The sequence below is a fragment of the Dufourea novaeangliae genome, unplaced genomic scaffold (genome assembly GCF_001272555.1).
Source record: "Dufourea novaeangliae isolate 0120121106 unplaced genomic scaffold, ASM127255v1 scaffold168, whole genome shotgun sequence".
NCBI classification, from domain to species: domain Eukaryota; kingdom Metazoa; phylum Arthropoda; class Insecta; order Hymenoptera; family Halictidae; genus Dufourea; species Dufourea novaeangliae.
The window spans coordinates 3134446-3154327 of record NW_015374062.1 but is presented as its reverse complement, the minus strand read 5'-3'; the positions used below and the strand labels follow the sequence as shown (position 1 = coordinate 3154327).

Below are 19882 nucleotides of genomic sequence, written 5' to 3'. Positions count from 1 at the left end.
ACTTACGTGAAACACGTAGCAAGTCCAGCCAAAACGTTGTACTCGATTCGTCTTTATGATCGTTGTTATCGTTTTGTTGTAAAAACTTTTCGTTCGATTGTTAAGTTTCTTTTCCCTTGCTTTCTCGTTATTATCCACGTTTCGTTTGGAATTTATGTCTTACGATTGAGTTTCATTTCCCTCGTGTTGTGGTGAAGACGCGATTCAGAATAGTTAATGGTGGAGGGAGACATTGAATGGTGCAGAATTGTCTCGACGGTGAGGGATATACATTTGCAATATTAAACGTTTCCGTATTTTTTTAATATGTTTTGCGTTCAGTTGATTTAGAATTTATTTATTGTTTATGAATTCTGTTTTCTGATTTCAGTATTATTTGAAAAAAAAGATCTTTGTGGAATTACGTTTGAATGTACATACACATGTTTCACAACTGAAAGTTTATTTTGATATTTATACTACCGTTCTAAATAATGTTCAAAGCTCTTTGTAAATACGATAAATTGTAGCAGTTTAAAGTTTTTCCTTTGTTTCGCAGATAGTGAAATGGAGTGTCAGAGATTAGGCGTATAAGTAATAATTGCAAATTTTGTAACGAATTGTATATAAATTATAATTAGTGAAAATAATTCCATTTTTCATTTAATACGCGATGGCGCTTTGTTAAGCTTATGATTGGCAACGTATTTGATCGCTATTATATCTCGTAACAGAGCAATCTTTGCTAGTACTAGTCTCTTAATTACTCGTATGATGCGTATAAAGGGTGTATGTATGAAAAGAATACTTTACACCTTCTAAGATTAAAAAAAAAAGGAAGAATTACACCAGGGAGTTAGAAATTTTAAATTCCATGAAAAGATCTATTGTGATTCCTTTGTGTTATATTATCATATAAGTTTACATGTAAATAGAGTTTATTCTATATGGAATTAATGGAATTCAGGAACACCTAATAAACTGCATAACAATAAAATTTAGCATGTAAAATCTTATTATCTTTTAACTTTCCATTCGATCCCAATTTATATTTGTATTCTCGTAAACTGCTAAATCAATGTAAAATGCGCATGTAAGTACATTCACTTATCAGACGAACAAACTTTTTCAACCTCGCTAGATACAGACTTTTTCATTCTTCGTAACTTCTTAGATAATTTCTAAGCGGAGGCCCCGGTGGAGGCGCCATTGATCACGTGGGGTGAGAGCGTGGGGTCACGGAGCCCCCGGTGGAGGCGCCATTGATCACGTGGGGTTAGAGCGTGGGGTCACGGAGCCCCCGGTGGAGGCGCCACAGACCCTGCGCGGTGAGAGCGTGGGGTCACGGAGCCCCCGGTGGAGGCGCCATAGACCCTGCGCGATGAGAGCGTGGGGTCACGGAGCCCCTGTGGAGACGGCATAGACCCTGCACGGAGGCCCCGGTGGAGGCGCCTTTGATCGCGTGGGCTGAGAATGTGGGGTCACGGAGCCCCCGAAGCATGCTGAAGAGACCCCGTGTGTGTGAGATGTATGATGTACAATTAGAATTTCAACGATTTATAAATAAAAGTACACACGGCTGAACTCAACGATAAATTTATTAATAAAATTATTTACAAAACTTAGGATCGATAAATTAAACATCAAAACTGAACATCTGAAATAATCAATAAATTATTAACAAACTTCTATCTTGGGTGAATTTGCTCACTGCGATCGTAAGTCCTTGATCTTTCAACAGAAAAACGTATTCAATATGATTTTACGATAATTACATTACTATTCGTGTTTGTAAACATCAGTAGAAAAAACAAGAAATTCTAAAAAAATGATTTGCTAGGTAACATGTAGATTATAATTTGTAATCATTAATTTATTCATTATTCTTCATTGTTTCTACTTATTCCTTCACTTTATACGATATAACCCTAATTTTTGTTTTGATGTCGTTAATGTGAAATATACAAATTATGTATCGCGTGTAAAGAACTGTTAGGTTTCTCCACCAATAAGAAACGATCACGGGAAATCACGAAGCACTGTGAAAAATCATCGTCATTGGGAACGAACGTGATCGAATTACGAGTGATTCACAAGTAGCAGTTCACGCCATCTCTACTTGATATCCAAATTTTTAAAAATAACAAAAATAGAATATAAAAGGGTTAGGCGACAGAAATTACAATGACCAAAGTTATATGCTTCGATCAGGTTTTTAGTTCTCGAGGGTACATACATATATGTCAATGGTTTCTGTCGCAAAACGTCGCATGTGATACGTAACTGAAGCTTATCCGTGCCCAACCTTTTTCTTAAGAGTGGCAGATCTATAATAATCTGTGACTCTGCTATACTCTTTGGTATTCACCAATATTCACCATATTCACTAGTATTTTGTTCGATGATTACATTTTAACCATATTTTGGGTTATTAGGTAACATATAATCCACATTGTTTTTAAAGGATCAATTACATTTTAAGTCTGTGAGTTTAATAAGAAGTACACTGGCACATCAGTGTTAAAAATATGTCAGAAGTCGCAGAAATCGCAAAAAGGGTACAAAAAGAGAAAGTTTCGTCGCCGGGCATTACAATATTTGGAATACCTGTCATTGTAACGCAATGTCAAAGAGACTCTTTGTTATATGGTATTTCTGGCGGTATATTCTGTGGCTTAATAGCATATTTGTTCACAAGTCAACCACGAAAATCTGGACGTATAGCAGTAGGATGTTACGCAGGGATAACGTTTAGTTATGCTGTTTATTGTACATATCAAGAGAATGTGGTAAGGAAACAACACAGGCTTATTCAAAAAGTTATGTATGAAGCAGCCAGTCATAGATCTACAGAGAAAAAATTGGATAAAACATCAGAATATATACCTGAAAAGGTTCAAATATGAAATTCTCTGTTACAAAATACTACTGTGTATATATTTATATATATTCCATGTAAAGGAATGTAAAATAAAAACATGTTTAATGAAAACATTTATATATTGTTATGCACATACAGTATAGTCCCTAGTTTTATATATACCTTTCTTTTGTACAATGTAAATGCAACTATTATGCATTTCGGTACATACATTCATGCATTTTTCATTTTTCAATAGCTGTGTTATTTCTGCAGCTGCAGTTTACTTTTCAGTTGATTACTTTTAATGAAAATGAAATTAATGTAAATTTATTAGGTATTAGAAATAAAATTCCAGATATGTATAATATATCTATAGACCGCGCAGTCTATTATACATATATGCTATGATCCCGCGTCTGTTTCACTGGTTGTATAGTACACTTAAAATTACTAGATCGATATTGCCAAAAAATTGCAAGAAATAAAATTCTTATAAAAACTTAAATCGTACAATATATATTACAAAACTATAGATGTTACAGAGCACTGCAGTTAAAATAATGATAATCGTAAAATATTGTGAATATAATAAATGTTTATATAATATATTGTTAATATTGACAAGTCAGCTGACATTGTTTTTTGGCTAAGTGAATAAATAGCAAACAATTTAAATAGTTGTCATAAAATTTAAAGTATATTTCACTGCAAATAGCTTTGTAATAATTTATTATAGAGTTTTGTTGCAACAAATAATTAACTTGAAAATATACAATTAAAAGAGAAAAGAACTCTTGATGATAGATAAATGCGGACAGTAAAAGAGAAAGTATAACAGTTTATGTAGAAATGATTTTTAAATAAAGTTTAGTATCAAACAAAACGTAAAAAATGATTTTAACTAAATATTAACTGGTATTACAAACAGATGATATAGAGACATTTTGTGTTACAAATGGTTGGCATTTCTACCTAACCGCTTCCTAAGTCTTTTTCACGCGGTGCGGATATCATCAAGGTACACGCGTTTAAGAATTTGGTTTTTAGCTAAAAACGAAGTTAAAATGAGTTAAAAGGCGTTAAACGGTTCTTTGCATGTTACTTATAACATTGCCATTTATTGAATGAATTAAGAGTTTTTCGTGGATCGTGCATACAAAATTTGATAAATTTGGATTTTGTTTGTTCCGATTTACTCGGAAGTATTTGACAGCATATTGTAATTTACAAAGTTCAGTTTTAAAATTGTGTTTTCTGCATAATATATACTTTATGTAAACGATTTGTTATAGTTAAAGGCATTATTAGTCAGAAGAATGTGTTAAATTTGTAAAATGCATATAAACAATAGCTTAACCTCTAAACATTTTCAGATGTTCACTGCTAACGCTAAAATAATAAAGAGTGGTGGCGCCGAACCTGATGCGTTCGAAGCCAGCATTTCGCAAGCTCTTTTGGAGCTAGAAATGAACAGTGATTTAAAGTCGCAGTTGAGAGAACTGTACATCACGAAAGCACGCGAAATAGAAACTAATAACAAAAAGGTAATGTTCAATATTTAACTAATGTTTTAACTTGTAATTATAAAAAGTCTAGTCTTCATTATACCATGAAAACAATTAAATGAAACCAACACATTTCACATTTACACCTGAGATTTTATTAAAGATTAAATTCAGTCAAGTATTTATAAGTTACAAATTTCTCAACATGTTTTAATTTAATTTGAAATATAGACTTATTATGATGTCTGATCCAAAAAGTAGTTTAAACAGTGTCTTACGAAATAGGTGTTAATATAATATCATAATAATTCTTAAAGTGTCAACATGTTCAAATGATCACTTATTTTTCACCAACCTATGTTATTACTTGAGCAGTTTAACTAGATTCTTTATTTAAAAAATATAAAATTTATATTTGAAAATTTTTGAAAAATCCATTTCATGATGACTATGTTATTGTAAGTATATCATAAAATAACATTTGTTGCAGTGCATCATTATATATGTACCAATGCCAAAGCTGAAAGCTTTCCAGAAAATTCAAACTCGACTTGTACGTGAATTAGAGAAAAAGTTTTCTGGAAAACATGTAATGTTTGTTGGAGAGCGTAAAATTTTACCCAAACCAACGAGAAAGACACGCACCAAGAACAAGCAAAAGAGACCAAGAAGGTAATTTTCATAATTTTGTATTTTGAGGTATCTATATTGTGAAGTAGTAACTAATGGAGCTTTTGTTTATGGCCTCATTAGGTTTACCGACTCACTATATTGTTACCTCCAAATATATATACTAAGGTGCAGGTAAACAACAAATATATGATGCATAACACTTCCTTCAGCCGTACCTTGACTGCAGTATATGATGCACTGCTCGAAGACTTGGTATATCCTGTTGAAATTGTTGGCAAACGCATCAGAATTAAACTGGATGGTACACAGCTCATCAAAGTTCATTTGGACAAAAATGAACAAACAAACATTGAGCATAAGGTAACTATGATAATAATAAATATTATCCTAGTATATTCTGAAAATCTATTCTTATATCAAATTTTTGTCTACAGGTTGATACCTTTGCTGCTGTGTATAAAAAATTAACTGGTCGGGATGTAACATTCGAATTCCCTGAAACCTATGTATAATTCGTTACAAAAATAAAAAATATTTGAAATACCGTTCTTGTATTTTATCCTTCACCAAATCCGAGTTCGGTTTCGACGTTTGTTCTAACAACATTATAATAGTTACATAAACGTTTAATATGTTTGAAGACGACTACATGATCTTGTAATGAAGCGCATGAGTATGATTGCATGCACAGCTCCAAGCAAGCGATCCTGCAAGAAAACAAGCACCGTGTCCTGCGAGCTTAATATAATGATTGCGTGACCAAGTTATAAAAACATGGAACCGGAACAGTTTCGTTGCGCGGCAACCAGTTAGAATTGAAAACTTAAGCATCATTTCCGTGACGCATAACATCAAATTTAAATCCATTAATATTTTTCCTTATTTGATTGTGCAATACAAAACATTTAAACATGATCGTTGAAGAAGATGTACCTACTATTCTTCAAGAATTTGTTCAACCCCGTGTAATAAATCAAAGTATGCTTATAAACTTGATAATTGATCAAGGACCAAAGGGAGAAGCTGGAAAACTTTTTATTGAGGATGGAATTAATTTAGAGGAGACAAAAAAAATTCGAATTGAATTTCTGAGTACATAAAACGAATAATTCATACATACAATTCCACATGTTAATTTCCTATTAATTTATTTTCCTACTTAATTTTTCAGATATTTCAAAAATCGATTATCTCTGGGTGATGCCGAATCTTGTAAAATTAAAGTTATCTAATAACATAATTGAAAAAATAGAAAACTTAAATGTTCTTATCAATTTAAAAGAGTTAGATCTGTCTTTTAATCACATAAGAATAATGGAAAATTTGGATTGTTTAACAAAATTGGAGATATTGCTTCTGTACAAAAATGAGATCACTAAAATAGAAAACATAAACAATTTATGTAATCTTACAATTTTTAGTATTGGTAATAATTTCATAGAAGATTGGGAACATGTACATAACAAAACTATTTTTGATATACACATAAATCTTTATAATATATGGTTTCACAAACTTATTGTTTTAGGTACTTTATTTACGAAAATTTAAGAAACTCCGCAGTTTAAATATGAGTGAAAACCCTTGTGCTAATGAGGATGGATATTCAAATTACGTATTTGCATTTATACCTCAGTTACTTTATTATCAATATAAAATGATAACAAGCGAAGAAAGAACAGTAGCCATAGAAAAACATTAGTAATTATGAAATTAGTAATTATTTACAAAAATTGTATTCATACCTTTTTGTATATAAATTCTTATTTTATCACTTTAGTAGGTCCTTAAATACTTTAGAAGACACAGAAGCTAAAGAAAAAGAAGAACTGAATGCACAGCAAAAATATGAAGAAAAATTAGCTTTTCTGACAACTGCATACATGGAACATTTGGATGGAGATTACCTTTTTCAACAAATGTTCGCTGACGATAAAGGTTTACACATTTATTATTTATCCATAACAATTAAATAAAGGTAGAAAAATTATGAAGTAGTACAGGAAATATGATGCTAATATATGATAGATTAAAATTATAAATAATTTTATTTTTTTTCCATTTGCACAAGATATATTATGAAACTATTATGCATAATAATTTCATCTTTAGAGGGTAAAGAATTGACTACCGTAAATGAAGATACTCAAACTGCTTATGAAGAATATGAAAAAAGTTTTACAGTATTATGTCAAGAGTTTTGTGAGACAGGTTTGAAAGATCATGAAAGACGGACAAATGAAATAAACCTTTTCACAACTGCTGTCAATAAGGGGAAAAAGGAATCACAGGATCAGGGCAGAGTGTAAGTAATATAATACATAATAAGCATGGGGTGAGGATAAATTATTAAAAATTTTAGGATTGTAAGTGACATGATAAAAAGGAAAACTGAAATATTAGAAACTGTTAAACATATGCTAAACAAGTTAGGCGATGATGCAGATAATACTATACTTGAAGAAACTACTCAAAGAGTACAACAACTTAGTGACGATTTTAGCGATATGATTACTGATGGTTGGACAAATTTAATGTCTCTTGAAATGGATTTACATGAACAAGTACAAGTATGTTTTGAAAAAAAAAGTCAATGAAAAAGGCAATATGAAAGTAATTGTTAATTCGTATTTTAAAGGATATAAATGAAGTATTCAGAATTAACATATCTGATATGGTAGAATTTTCCTTAACAAATGCACGAGGCTATTTTTCACAGTTACGAAATCGTGAGGCAGAATATAATGACACTATTAACGGATTAGTTTTATATTATCTTAGTGGTTTCGGGGACGATTCAAAGATACCAAAACATTTGGTAACTTTGTGTGGAGACAAAGATATTTTAAGTTTTAATATTGCTAATTCTCATGAAAAGCATTTACAAGTGGGTATGAACGGTTCTTCAAGTTTTTAAATTATTGAACAAATTAGATAATTTCTTAATTACAGGTAATAGATGCTAGAGAAGATGTTCTAGTAAATCGTTTAAAAAGTTGGCTTGAAGAATATACTGAACAATTAATTAAGTAAGTTTCATACTTTACTTTTATATACATGTATTTAAATTATTTTTAATGTTCTGTAAAAGATATTTCCATTTCACAGAGATGAAAATGAGAGAAATAATCGACAGATACTAGAAATATCACATTTTGCTGATTCTCAACAAAAGGAATTTTCTTCATTACAGTTATTGGAACAATTATATATAAACATTAGTGACACAGAAATGATTGAGGCCCTTGATGATTAAACTATACTGAAATTTATTAATATGATAAATTTTATTAACCATAAGTAATATAAGAGATGTATAAAATATTACAAAATTACATTCACATATTACTTATTGAATAACATATATATGTATATTTAACAATTTATATATTTATACATATAAAAAATAATGAATCTATGAGTTAGTTTTTAAAAAGTGTATAATTATACTGTGGACTTTATATATTATATAACATTTAAAAAAAATTCTTATTTTCGTTTCAAAGATTCAATGTATAATTTAAGACCAGCTTGCACTTTCGGTGACTGAATAAATGATAAGAAATCATTAAGATCCATATTTCGATTGTCTTTCATCCAAAGCAAATTCAATTCTCTTAATGACAATTTTGTTCTACTTCGACCTATGGCTGTGTCAATAATTTCAAAGGTAAATATATTATCTTTCTTTCATTTTAAATAATATAACGAGTCATAAACTTACGAGATATGTATTTAAAATCTTTTATATAGTTTTGACACCTGCTAATTGCATCTGCTTTACCAGCAACCAATTCATCTACAAGTCCATGTTTTAATGCTTCTTTGGGAGAGAATAGAGATCCTCTAAATTAATATTTTTAGATCAGTCATCAGTATCATTGTTAACACAGAAGGTTGCATTATTTATGTATAAAAAATTACCGTAAACATGCTAATTCAGCTTTTCGATATCCTATTACATCAATGTATAGATTTTTAAACCACTTAGGAACTGGAATTCCTAATTGTGTTTCATTCAGTCCTATGGTATGGTTGCCTTCAACAAACACTCTATATTCACAAGAAAGTGCTAATAAGCATCCTCCAGCAGGACTGGCACCCTTTGTAAGTAAACTTATATCATTCATAATTGTTTGAAGATAATAATAAACAGAATAGAACAGAAATTGCTGGATTAAGTTTAAGGGTATATTCCACTTATATGAAGAATGAAGAAAATCATACAAATTCAATAAAATTTTTTAACCATAAGCAGGACTGATAATTGACAATCTGCTGCATTCTGAACTTTTTATGAGCATACCTACAGATTGATTTACAATGCCTCTATTTGCATTGTGCAAATGTCCAAAAAACTTATCTCTTTGAATGCTAACATTTGAAACACTTAGGGAATTTTATAATGTGTTTAACAGTCTGAAAAACATTGATGCAAGGTAAATTTCTTTAATGAATTAAATAAAGAAAAATTCTTGAACTCATGTTTATATGATTTTGCATGGTCATTCTTTGAGTAGAATATACTCTTAAAATTTCTCTATTTCTTTTTATTACACATTTTATGTTCTAATTGCAATTTATATAATTATACTAATTATGTTAGTAATAATATATGAAATAATACATTAATAGCAGCAGCCACTGGCATTTCCAAACTATATAAAGTCAACCAAGTATCCTGCAATGTTTGCCAGTACTCAGTCATTTGACTTTCAGTTCGATTATACATTTCCATTATGTCAAGTCCAGCTGAGAAGACAGATGGTAATGAAGATGTCAATATAACACCTGTACTACGATTCTTTTGTGCATCAAGTAAAGATGTATTTAAAGCATTCAATAATTCCTTGTTCAAACCATTTACCGGTTGACGGGACATAGATATTGTGGTAATGCCTATTGCATAAAAATATTAAATAAAAAAAAAAAGTAATAATCATTATTATACTTAGGACATTCACCTGTACTTTCTTCATGTGTAACTTCAATTTGTTTTAAATTTGTTGCATAAGCTTTACTTAGTGGAACTTGAATTCTGTTACAAATTCTTTTTACTAGAAACATGATCAACTAAATACACAGTTAATATTGCTATAAAAACAAAACAAAAATATGTATATTTACAATAATGAATACACTTTATATTGTATAAAAAGCGTTTAATTTATTATAATTCACACATTAAAACAAGGTTGCAGTATTTTTACCACAGTTATTAATGTACAAGTAACACTTGATGAGTCTGAATCGTCTGAATCGTCCGAATGCCTCAGAATAGTCAGAATTCAGAATGCCTTTAAACGCGTAATGGCAGACTCCACCATTGAAAGTTGTTGCTTAATTCGCAAGTCCCAAGCAAACCCGTAAAAATCCCCTGCAAATCCTAAGTCAAATGCGGAAACAGGTGGCTATGGTTTTTTAGACAAATTTTGTCATTATTTCCTGGCAATTAACTCGAAATTTGCATAGAACTAGTTATCGGGTAATAATATTGATAAGATGCGGAAATAAAATATAGACGTTATAAATACGAAACAGTATTTTAAAACATTTTATAAAATATATTACAATAAATACTGTTCATTTATAAGTTTTTTAGATTCAAATGTATAGACTTCAGAGTGTCGGGATATTACATTCTTTACGTTTTCAATTGCATGTGACGAATATCTGTATTTTTCTCGACATTACGTGAATATTGTTAGAAAAAGTATTTCTTCAATATACATATATGCTTGTTTCTCTCTTATATTCATACAATGGTAAGTTTAAATATTTATGAGAAGGAATTACGATGCGATAATATTCAAATAGTAATTAAATACAATCTGATGTGTATTATTTAAAGTTCAAAAAATGAGTTATTCCGTAAGTGAATTTTGATAAAAAATACTATCTGTAAGCTATTAATAATTTTATCTTACAATTTTATCCGCTATTTTATTGCCGCTGTGAAACTGATATTGTCCAGAAATTACAAATAGCACAATTATTAGAAATAATGGAACGGACCGGAATGGAACAGAATGGATCGCGGGCAGGTGCTAATATGGCGGCTATTCTGCTTTATGGTTTCGTGACATCGCCCTTTATCTTAACATTTTTTTAGAAAAGTTATAAAAGTTCAGTCACTGGGTGACACGAAAAACAATGTCTTGAATGGGTCCGGTTATGTTTGACGAATAAGCCAACTAGCAAAATGTCAACCAGATCGCAACTTACGAAAGATTTAAATGGTTTGTCTTGATCTTGAATGTTTACGTTCGTATCGTGGAACTGTCATACATCGACTTTATATATTACTCATCCTTTTAAATAATCATTGCTTCATGAAATTTAAAAAAACTGTAATAATTATTCCGTTTACTTTGCAAATATGCCAGTTGCGTTATGACACAATTGTATAAGCATTTCTCTTAATTGTATATTCTTTACATTGTGCTACATGGAATACATGTTTGTATAAATTATATATTCTTTGTAGAATCGGTGAAAGCATTACTTGGTAAGCATGTGAAGATATTATTAAAAAACGTTGTGAAATTGGAAACAAAGCAGGATAAACAAGAAAATCGTGTTCTAGTGAGTAATAATAAAATTGTGTCACAAAAGTTATATATTAAAATACAATGTTCAAACAGCATTTTAATATGAAATTATATTTTTCTGATTCCAGGTTTTTTCACCATGCCGTCTTTTTCTTTTAACGGCCAAAGTACCTACAAGGGTAAAACCAAATTATTATTTCATTTGCATAGATGAGATTGTATGAATATTTTATTGATTATTTATTAATATTGTAGCTCGACTGCCATTTCCATTATTTAGAAATAACATCTATAGAATCCAAAAGAGCAAACCAGTTATCTTTAACCGTTGGAGAGAGGTATTACAATTTTACTACTACAGGAGCAGGTGCAGATACTACAGAAGTAGATGCAATGATCGAGGCCTTACATACTGCAATTCGAAATATCTTTCCCACGGTACCCTTAAAGTACGTTAATGTATTATTGTTATGCATTTTTGTTAAAGTTATTTCTGTACCCTTAAAAATACCAATACTAATGTTGATATGCTTTTCACAGTTATATTATAAGAAAAATAGAGGTAATACCAGCTAGTAGACTGCAAAGTATAAGGGGTAGCGAATTAGCTAGAAGTACAGAAGCAACAAGACACACAGGTCCCTGTGGTGGGTTTTCAACCCAGTATGCATGCATGTGTGATTTACATGGTGTACCATATAGAGAAGAAGTTGCTTGGGTAACACTTTTGAAATACATAAAACATAATATTGTATTAGTATTTTAAGAATTCTTAATGAAGAAGACATCCCAATTTGTAGGACGTTGATACAATATACCTCTCTCACGACACAAGGGAATTAAATTTAAGAGACTTTGATCATTTAGATCAGAAGGATTTGGTGCCAATCATCTCTGCCTTGGAATATAACACTTGGTTTACAAAGTTGAGAGCATCTCATTTGAAATTAAGTCACGAACCTTTGGAACGATTGTTACATGTTATGCGCAGATCTCTTTCCATTCAAGAACTATATTTAGATAATCTTGGAATTAAGTGGTAAAAATCAAAACGTAGTACAAAAATAGTTCTAATTTAAAAATATTAATAAACACACGGTTTTCAGGGATTTTGCCCATAAGTTATCATTAGCTTTAATCTCTAACGCTAATACAATATTGCAAACTATTGATCTATCATATAATACTATTGAAGATAAAGGTAAATATTAATAGTAATAATTTTTTATGTTTAAGTGTACTGTTTCATAGTAGATTAACAATTTCCTTTTAGTAGATCCATACTCCAATATTTTACTTTTTTTTTTGTGTTTATAAAACACTTAACATATTTCTGTACAATTTTTTTTATATTTTTGTAGGCGCCTCTAGCTTGTGTGGTATAATTGCCAAGTTAATGCAAGGTGTGCACGTAACTATTACTATTTCTAATAGCTATTATTAGTGTCTGTTATTTAAGTTACTTATTATTACCTAGCATTCACTCTTTCATTTAGAATTCTGCTATATTTCCATATAATAAAAAACTACCACTGTGTATTCTCCTGTTACGCTTGAACTAATGTAAATAATTGTACATGAGTTACTATTTATGTGACTTGAACCGATTAATATATTTTTTCATTAATAAATAGCATAATTTATAATAATACCATTTTTAAGGAGGTGCACATTTAAGTGGACCTATTGGTAAGCTGCCTAAAGGTTTACAAAAATTAAATTTAGCACACTGCGGATTAACAGGAAAGGGAATAAGTCAAATTGCACATGCATTAAGTTTAAATAGGAGTATGCCAACAAGTTTGCAATATTTGAATCTTTCCGAGAACTCATTAAAAGACGACATTAATGTAAGTTTGTTATATAAAACTGTAAAATTTCGTGTGACAAGTTGTTACTCTAAATAGAGTAAACTGAATAATTTCTAACATATTTTATTATTTGATTACAGAATTTGTGCAATTTCTTGGCACAACCTAATAGCCTAACTCATTTAGATCTAAGCGGTACAGATACTACATTAGAATGTGTAAGTATTTAACATCATAGATACGAGATTCTAATGAAACATATAATCACCAACACATATTGCATTTATTTTATTCAGCTGTTTGGTGCTTTACTACGGGGTTGTGCAACTAATCTAGTCCATTTAAATGTCGCTCGCAACTCTTTTTCAAGCAAAAAGACCAAAGAAATACCTCCCAGCTTTAAACAGTTTTTCACAGCTACACTTTCACTGAAGTACTTAAATATATCTTGCTGTAAATTGCCACTAGAAGCGTTAAAGCATTTGTTACTTGGCTTGGCATGCAATGAAAGTACAGTTGGTTTAGAACTTGACATGAGTGGAAACAACTTGGGTTCCATGGGTGCTCATGTGCTAGAGTCATGTATACATGGTGTACGATGCATAGCATCATTGGATATTTCAGACAGCAGTATGTATATTTAGAACAATGAAAATTGATTATCATGAAATTTCTATACGACAGGGTCTAGTAATGTTTTCTTTACAGACATGGATGTTGATTTAGCACAAGTAGTAACTGCTGTCGGAAAAAACAAATCTATTAAACAATTATACATGGGTCGTAACACTGTTAGTATGAAAAGTAAACATATTGCCATCGTGATGGATGCCCTTGTGCAAATGCTTCAAGAAGACGATTGCGTGTTGCAAGCGTTACATTTACCGGATTCTCGATTAAAGTCTGATCTCTACAACCTTATTAATGCTCTTGGTAGTAATACGTGTCTTCATACTCTAGATATTAGTGGTAATCAAATTGGAGATCCTGGTGCAAGATTATTAGCAAAAGCACTGCAGATTAACAATCATTTGAGGACCATTATTTACGATAAGAATAACATTACACTTCAAGGTTATGCAGACATTGTTCATGCTTTGGAAAAGTATGTGTATTTATTTTTATGTATCCGTAATTTAAAATACGTCAACACATTTCGTAACATTGGACACTATGTTATAGAAATTGTAGTGTCAGACACATGCCATTCCCAATTTATGATCTGCAACCGTGCATGAAAACGTCTGCTGAGAAAACTGAACAATTAGCCAAAAAAATACAAGATCTGTTACAAAGAAATGTTACACCATGTAAATACAGTCATGGTCAGGCCTTTAGACTACAACAAGGATTTTTATTAAGTTCTACGCAACAAATGGTTGATAGACTTGTTGTACAAACTCAGGATACTATTAAAGCCATTGCCGCGGAAAGTTGTGATGCAAACAACGATATTAATTATGCAACTGGACTTATACAAGATGCAGATAATTCGAAGCAGGTATAAGGAAATGAGTAAACTTTAATTCTTCTTACACGAGTTTACACTTAAAAGCTTTTACACGATAGATACGTTTCAAAAAATCCGTGTAAAAAAAGATACCGTGTTCATGAAAAAAAAAACAAAAAAAAATGGTCCCCAGAGTATAAAAACCAGTAAAAAAGGCAAATTCATCAGACCATGTTAGATTGAGACAAATCATACAAGAAGAGAATTTTTTCTAGACTGTGTTAAATCAAAAACGTGTAAAAATGGAATAAAGTGTATATGAAAACTTTAGTATGTAACTAATGAAAATAATTTTTTCAGCTTTTACCGAGACTACATGAAGTTCTTCAACGACGGGATGAAAATAATCCAATTGAATTGAAATTACACGATATGGCAAATGAACTTCATAAAGTTGTAACTATGTATTTACAGGTGTATATTTTACATAATTTCTCTACAATAATAATTGGTATTGATACTTCAGACGTGACAACAAATTAATGTTTGGATTCGTATATAGGATTCGTTAGATGCCATGGTAAAATGTGCAAATGAGCAATGTCCTACCATACTTCAGCAGACGGTAATCAGAGGAGATGAAAGTGAATCAATTGCCGTGGAAGATGACCTACGTAATAGTTGCAAGGAGAAAAACCAAATCAGTAGTGAATTTATACATGCTACTATTACTGAACAAGCTGGAGCAGATATAGTCAATAGAGTCAAGTAAGAACGTAAATTGATTTACTAGAAATTACTAAAATTCTAAATATAAATGTTTTACTCTTTGTTGACGAATCTTATTTACGTTACCTATACTGTTTTATTTACAGTGAATTAAATTTAGCTGTTGCTGCTCATGTGTCTGATAGAATAACAGATGAAGTAATTGAGTCGTTATCAAGAAGTTACAAAAATTTGGTGTGTAAATTGTATCAAAAACTAGCCTTGTAAATGAAGTGGTATTTTTTTAATTTGTGTTTCGGTATTGTTAGATTGGCGATTGCGATAGTAGAACAAGAAGTAGCACGCCAGATGTACTGCGGCCTAGTGCTGGTTCAATGAGCAGTGGAAGTGTTATAGGTGTTACAAGCACAGTAGGTGTATCTACAACATTAGCCATTGGTAGAACAAGTCTTGCATCAGAAGAAGATTGTCCACCTGAAACTTATTCGTTAATAAATTCCATTGGCCAGTGTTCTAGTGATCAATCTCCAATGGTGAGTAAACGTAACTTGTTATATAAAGTTAGTAGATCTATGTTATTAACGATAATAGTTATTACACTAGCTATAATATTATATTTTCATGTCTGTCTAGAAATTGGATTATTTAAATCTTGTAAGTACAGTTAAAATTCTGTTGTTAAATGTCATTTGCTGTTTTAATTTCTGAAGAGTCTACAATATATTGTATATGTATATCCCCACGGTACAGTAGAATTATATATATTGTAAATATTAACTGTTACTTTTATATCCAGGCTACACCACACCTATCAAATAAACGTAAAAGTTTACACGGAAGAAAATTAAGACCTAAGTCTGTAGTTGATTCCGTTGAAGGACTTTCTGCTGACGACATTCCTGATCTACTACCTCCATTGCCAAAAAGTCAGGCAGAAGGTTCATATTTTAATATACATATATTCATACAATATATTCATAACATCTAAGTAATTAATGAATTTATAGCAATTTCAGAAACAGAACATTCTTTAACCGAGTCATTAGATTCTGTTTCGGAATTACCCAATACTGTGAGTCAACAATTACAACATTTAGTGAAATCTAGACCTCGTAGAACAAAAACTAGAGCACCTACGAGACCAATGTTAAGACCAGACCAACCAATGGATGGCCTTGCACTTGGAGAGGGCCTTGATGTATTTTTTCGACCAACTACGCCAACAACTCCTCTTATATCTCCAACAAGCGACGATAGGTATTATATTAAAGTTGACGTAACTAATCATATCTTAATAGAAATTGTATCCATCGGTTTATCGTTTTTCTTAATAAATTGCAGCTCTTTACATACATTTCCAACTGATGGTAGTCCAAATTTATCTCTCACAAGCCACAAAAGTATTCCACCTGACACGGATAAGAAACCTGGTTGCAGTTCACCAATGTTAAAAACACTTCTTGAACCTACACCACGATCACGGTCTAGCGATAATTTGGAAAAGTTTTCGCCTCTCGTCGGTAGAAGATCTCAAGGTGATACACCATTAACTGCATCCCCATTAGCTCGACGAAACACGACTGATAATGCTCAAAATCACGAAAGAATTCTTGCGAAATCTGATAGTAATAACGGCACAAGTAGTAATAGTATTGTCAGTAGTTCTGACATTTCTAAACGTAGCACATTACCTATTACTGGATCTGGTACAAATTCACGTAGTTCGCGGGATTCCGATGAAAACGGTAAAATGTTACAACTAACAACCGCTGGAAATTCTTCAGATAGGGATGTATCTCTTGCAACGTCTGTTCCTAAAGATTACGAAAGCAGAAGAAGTTTAACGAAAAAATCTGCAGTGGAAATAGACAAGTCTGCAAGCCAGCCACTGCCTTCCCTTAAACTAAGATCGACAGGTTTTGATCTTAGAAGTCCAACGAATGGCAGTAGTACAAAGAATAATTCAGAGGCATCAAAGTCTCCAGTATTAAAACCTTCAACCAAAGGAAATAGTTCCACTAGCGATGGAAAAAGTAACGGTGCTCTTTCAAAGACTAAATTAACTCCTCCTGCGACAGCTCCAAAACCAAGGCCTTGGAGTATGGCCACTGATAGAAAATCCGGTGAGTTTTAGTAAATGTAAAGTCAGTATTTCTAATATTCATTAAGAATTTTTTATATTGCATACAAGTAACTTTAAAGTGAGTAATTTATAATTATAAACAAGTAGAAAATTTGTATAGCGATAATATATTATGCATTATCGTATATCTTGTTGTTATAGATGATTCTGGCGATGCTCTTGATGAATCCACAGATAGTGGCGTAAGTGGCCCTGCTTCATTGCCGCCAACGTTATCAGCAAGTAGTACTGCTAGTTCTTTAAGCAATACAAGTGTAGAAAAGCGATCTGTCAGGGAATTGGCAGCTAGTTTAAACAAAAGTAAACCAGAAAGGAAAGAAAACGGTAAGGAAAAGTATGTTTCATTTTTTTGTTGCATGCTCTGTATATTATAGTAACCTGGTATACACCATCCAATTCACGCATCACTTTTAATTAAGTATAAATTTCTTTGTAATGCCAATTAATTTACAAAAATGCATGTTAAACCCTTAAATTAAGATGCCTTGCTGTACATACTATTTTAGAACATACCGCACCTGCAGCATGGAGGTCGGTGCTTCAACGTTCTATCAATCAACCAGATGCCAAGGTACATTTTCTTTTTTTTTTTAATTTTTTTTATCAATTTCTCAAAAATTAAAAAGATTATCTCTAAATTTTCGGTCCCAAAACATTTCGTAACAGCTTACCAAATATTTTGTTGCGCTTGAATCCTATTAATATGAGGTAGTAATGTTACCTGTTGTTGACATAACACATGAAGAAATTGTTGAAAAATTGTCCACAAAATAACAAATGATTCTCTAGGATATAATCGTATATGTGTAGAATAATTCATTATGCTTTTAGGTAACGGAAGTGCCGAAAACAGTTGAAGAGAATCAAATGAATTATAAACTTCGACGTACTTCATTTTTACGTGATTCAAATTTTAACTATAATAATAACGATGTAGTTGACGTTTGACTGTGACTTAATATTATAGCAATTCAAAAGTCAATGACAATGATTGGTTACACACGAAAACACCTTTTGTCACAATATTTTATACTGGACACAAAAATATGCAAAGCAATGCGTTTGTATTTGTGCCATATAAAGTCAAATGCAAGGCAAGTGCTAACATTAGAGACGGGGTATTGGGAGTCTCTATAGAAAGTACTAATCTATTATTAAGGTGGCATTATAAATATAATTATAATTCTTTTTTATAAAACTACATTTCTAATGCAGCTTATCTTAATTTAGTAGTAGGTATTTCTATTAAATGTACTAAAAATCATATATTATTTCCACTCCAATAAGTTAAGGACATTTACACTTCCATAGAGAGTATATTTTCTGCTTCTACATTCCTTCAGATTCTTAGAGAAAGGTCTGTTTGATATTTGCGACGATATTATTTGGATCACGAATCATGTTATGTTTGTTTTAACATTTAAATATTTATGTATTGTTTATCTGTACGTTCGAAGTAATGGACTGTCTGAAATAGACCATAACTTACAAGATTTTAATTATTTTAAATGTGTTACTGCTCTTCTGTTATGTACAGATTAGCATAACTTACTGTAATAACTGAAGGATTTGTTTAAATTATTTAATCAAACTTGACATGTCTTCCGAAACAAATTCTTTTTAATTTTGTAATACATGTTTTAACTTACTTTTTAATACAAACTGTAAGGGACCTGTGATTATGAAAGTATGCATTTTTATTTAAGCCATATTGGTTACTGTTTACAATTCTTTATATTCTGTTTTCACACAGTTTTATTAAATTATATCGTATTAAGAAAAATATTTTTAACGATTATTCCCAAAATCATAACATTCATCATTGGAATTGAGAAATGCACAAAGCCAAACTCTAAGAATCACAAAATGTTTGCAGTGTGCCATATAATGTTATTACATAAATTAACAAATGTCTTTGTTTTCCATACAATAAGGACAGACTTAAATAAAATATATAGGAAGTATAATACTGTCAGTGACAGAGTCACTGATTTATATGAATTTCATAATAAAATATGGAAACATTATAGAACACATATACCATACATACATAATAGCATCAATGTGTAAAAGAAAGGTATGATATAATCAGTAAAAAGCTGTTATCGGATATTGCTATATTCTAAGAATTTCTTTGCAACATTTGTAAGTTATATTTACTATTTTATACCTTGTTAAACATATACCACAACTAAAGCAATTTACTAATGTGTTTCTC

General features: G+C 31.0%; 4 protein-coding genes across 5 annotated transcripts; 3 read left to right on the top strand and 1 right to left on the bottom strand.

Moving 5' to 3' along the window:
• The first annotated feature begins 3783 nt into the window (after positions 1 to 3783).
• LOC107190196 (40S ribosomal protein S7) lies at positions 3784 to 5523 on the top strand. 2 transcript variants are annotated; one of them, XM_015578959.1, is made up of 5 exons: positions 3784 to 3860; positions 4216 to 4386; positions 4838 to 5019; positions 5190 to 5340; positions 5415 to 5523. In XM_015578959.1, the coding sequence occupies exons 2-5, from the start codon at positions 4216 to 4218 to the stop codon at positions 5490 to 5492; spliced, it is 582 nt and encodes a 193-aa protein (XP_015434445.1). In that variant the 5' UTR covers positions 3784 to 3860; the 3' UTR covers positions 5493 to 5523. The 2 variants fall into 2 exon arrangements, with proteins under 2 accessions (XP_015434445.1, XP_015434446.1); XM_015578960.1 differs by lacking the exon at positions 3784 to 3860 and adding an exon at positions 3882 to 4073.
• Positions 5524 to 5885: 362 nt separating this feature from the next.
• Positions 5886 to 8236, top strand: LOC107190257 (dynein regulatory complex subunit 3-like; the record flags this gene model as incomplete). The annotated part of the gene is made up of 9 exons (XM_015579032.1): positions 5886 to 6072; positions 6152 to 6435; positions 6509 to 6681; positions 6761 to 6918; positions 7093 to 7285; positions 7343 to 7550; positions 7619 to 7867; positions 7933 to 8009; positions 8089 to 8236. Coding segments are annotated over 9 exons (1677 nt in total), but the record flags the coding sequence as incomplete, so codon positions are not given.
• A 233-nt stretch (positions 8237 to 8469) lies between these two features.
• LOC107190240 (enoyl-CoA delta isomerase 1, mitochondrial-like) lies at positions 8470 to 10242 on the bottom strand. Its single transcript, XM_015579016.1, has 6 exons — positions 10191 to 10242; positions 9945 to 10074; positions 9608 to 9879; positions 8905 to 9083; positions 8705 to 8826; positions 8470 to 8630 (listed from the first exon to the last, which is right to left on the bottom strand). Exons 2-6 carry the CDS (start codon positions 10045 to 10047, stop codon positions 8470 to 8472), a joined length of 837 nt encoding a protein of 278 aa, XP_015434502.1. The 5' UTR covers positions 10048 to 10074; positions 10191 to 10242.
• Positions 10243 to 11114: 872 nt separating this feature from the next.
• On the top strand, positions 11115 to 18612 carry LOC107190176 (leucine-rich repeat-containing protein 16A). Its single transcript, XM_015578929.1, has 26 exons — positions 11115 to 11219; positions 11468 to 11565; positions 11660 to 11710; positions 11787 to 11980; positions 12072 to 12249; positions 12332 to 12570; positions 12638 to 12732; positions 12893 to 12934; positions 13194 to 13381; positions 13483 to 13560; positions 13639 to 13972; positions 14051 to 14447; positions 14525 to 14843; positions 15153 to 15266; positions 15355 to 15560; positions 15668 to 15755; positions 15830 to 16054; positions 16155 to 16175; positions 16318 to 16459; positions 16529 to 16778; positions 16863 to 17056; positions 17306 to 17654; positions 17713 to 17726; positions 17806 to 17988; positions 18171 to 18235; positions 18496 to 18612. The coding sequence occupies exons 1-26, from the start codon at positions 11183 to 11185 to the stop codon at positions 18610 to 18612; spliced, it is 4218 nt and encodes a 1405-aa protein (XP_015434415.1). The 5' UTR covers positions 11115 to 11182.
• Positions 18613 to 19882: the final 1270 nt, after the last annotated feature.

Excerpts from the sequence above, each read along its gene's own strand:
- LOC107190196 (XM_015578959.1), top strand. The coding sequence starts at position 4,216 with ATGTTCACTGCTAACGCTAAAATAATAAAGAGTGGTGGCGCCGAACCT. Across the intron at positions 4,387-4,837 it reads TAGAAACTAATAACAAAAAG|TGCATCATTATATATGTACC; the intron begins GTAATGTTCAAT and ends CATTTGTTGCAG. Across the intron at positions 5,020-5,189 it reads AAGCAAAAGAGACCAAGAAG|CCGTACCTTGACTGCAGTAT; the intron begins GTAATTTTCATA and ends CACTTCCTTCAG.
- LOC107190240 (XM_015579016.1), bottom strand. The coding sequence starts at position 10,047 with ATGTTTCTAGTAAAAAGAATTTGTAACAGAATTCAAGTTCCACTAAGT. Across the intron at positions 9,880-9,944 it reads TACACATGAAGAAAGTACAG|GCATTACCACAATATCTATG; the intron begins GTGAATGTCCTA and ends TTTATGCAATAG. Across the intron at positions 8,631-8,704 it reads AGATTTTAAATACATATCTC|CCATAGGTCGAAGTAGAACA; the intron begins GTAAGTTTATGA and ends TTATTGACACAG.
- LOC107190176 (XM_015578929.1), top strand. The coding sequence starts at position 11,183 with ATGTCAACCAGATCGCAACTTACGAAAGATTTAAATG. Across the intron at positions 15,756-15,829 it reads CAAGAAGTTACAAAAATTTG|ATTGGCGATTGCGATAGTAG; the intron begins GTGTGTAAATTG and ends CGGTATTGTTAG. Across the intron at positions 16,460-16,528 it reads GCCAAAAAGTCAGGCAGAAG|CAATTTCAGAAACAGAACAT; the intron begins GTTCATATTTTA and ends ATGAATTTATAG.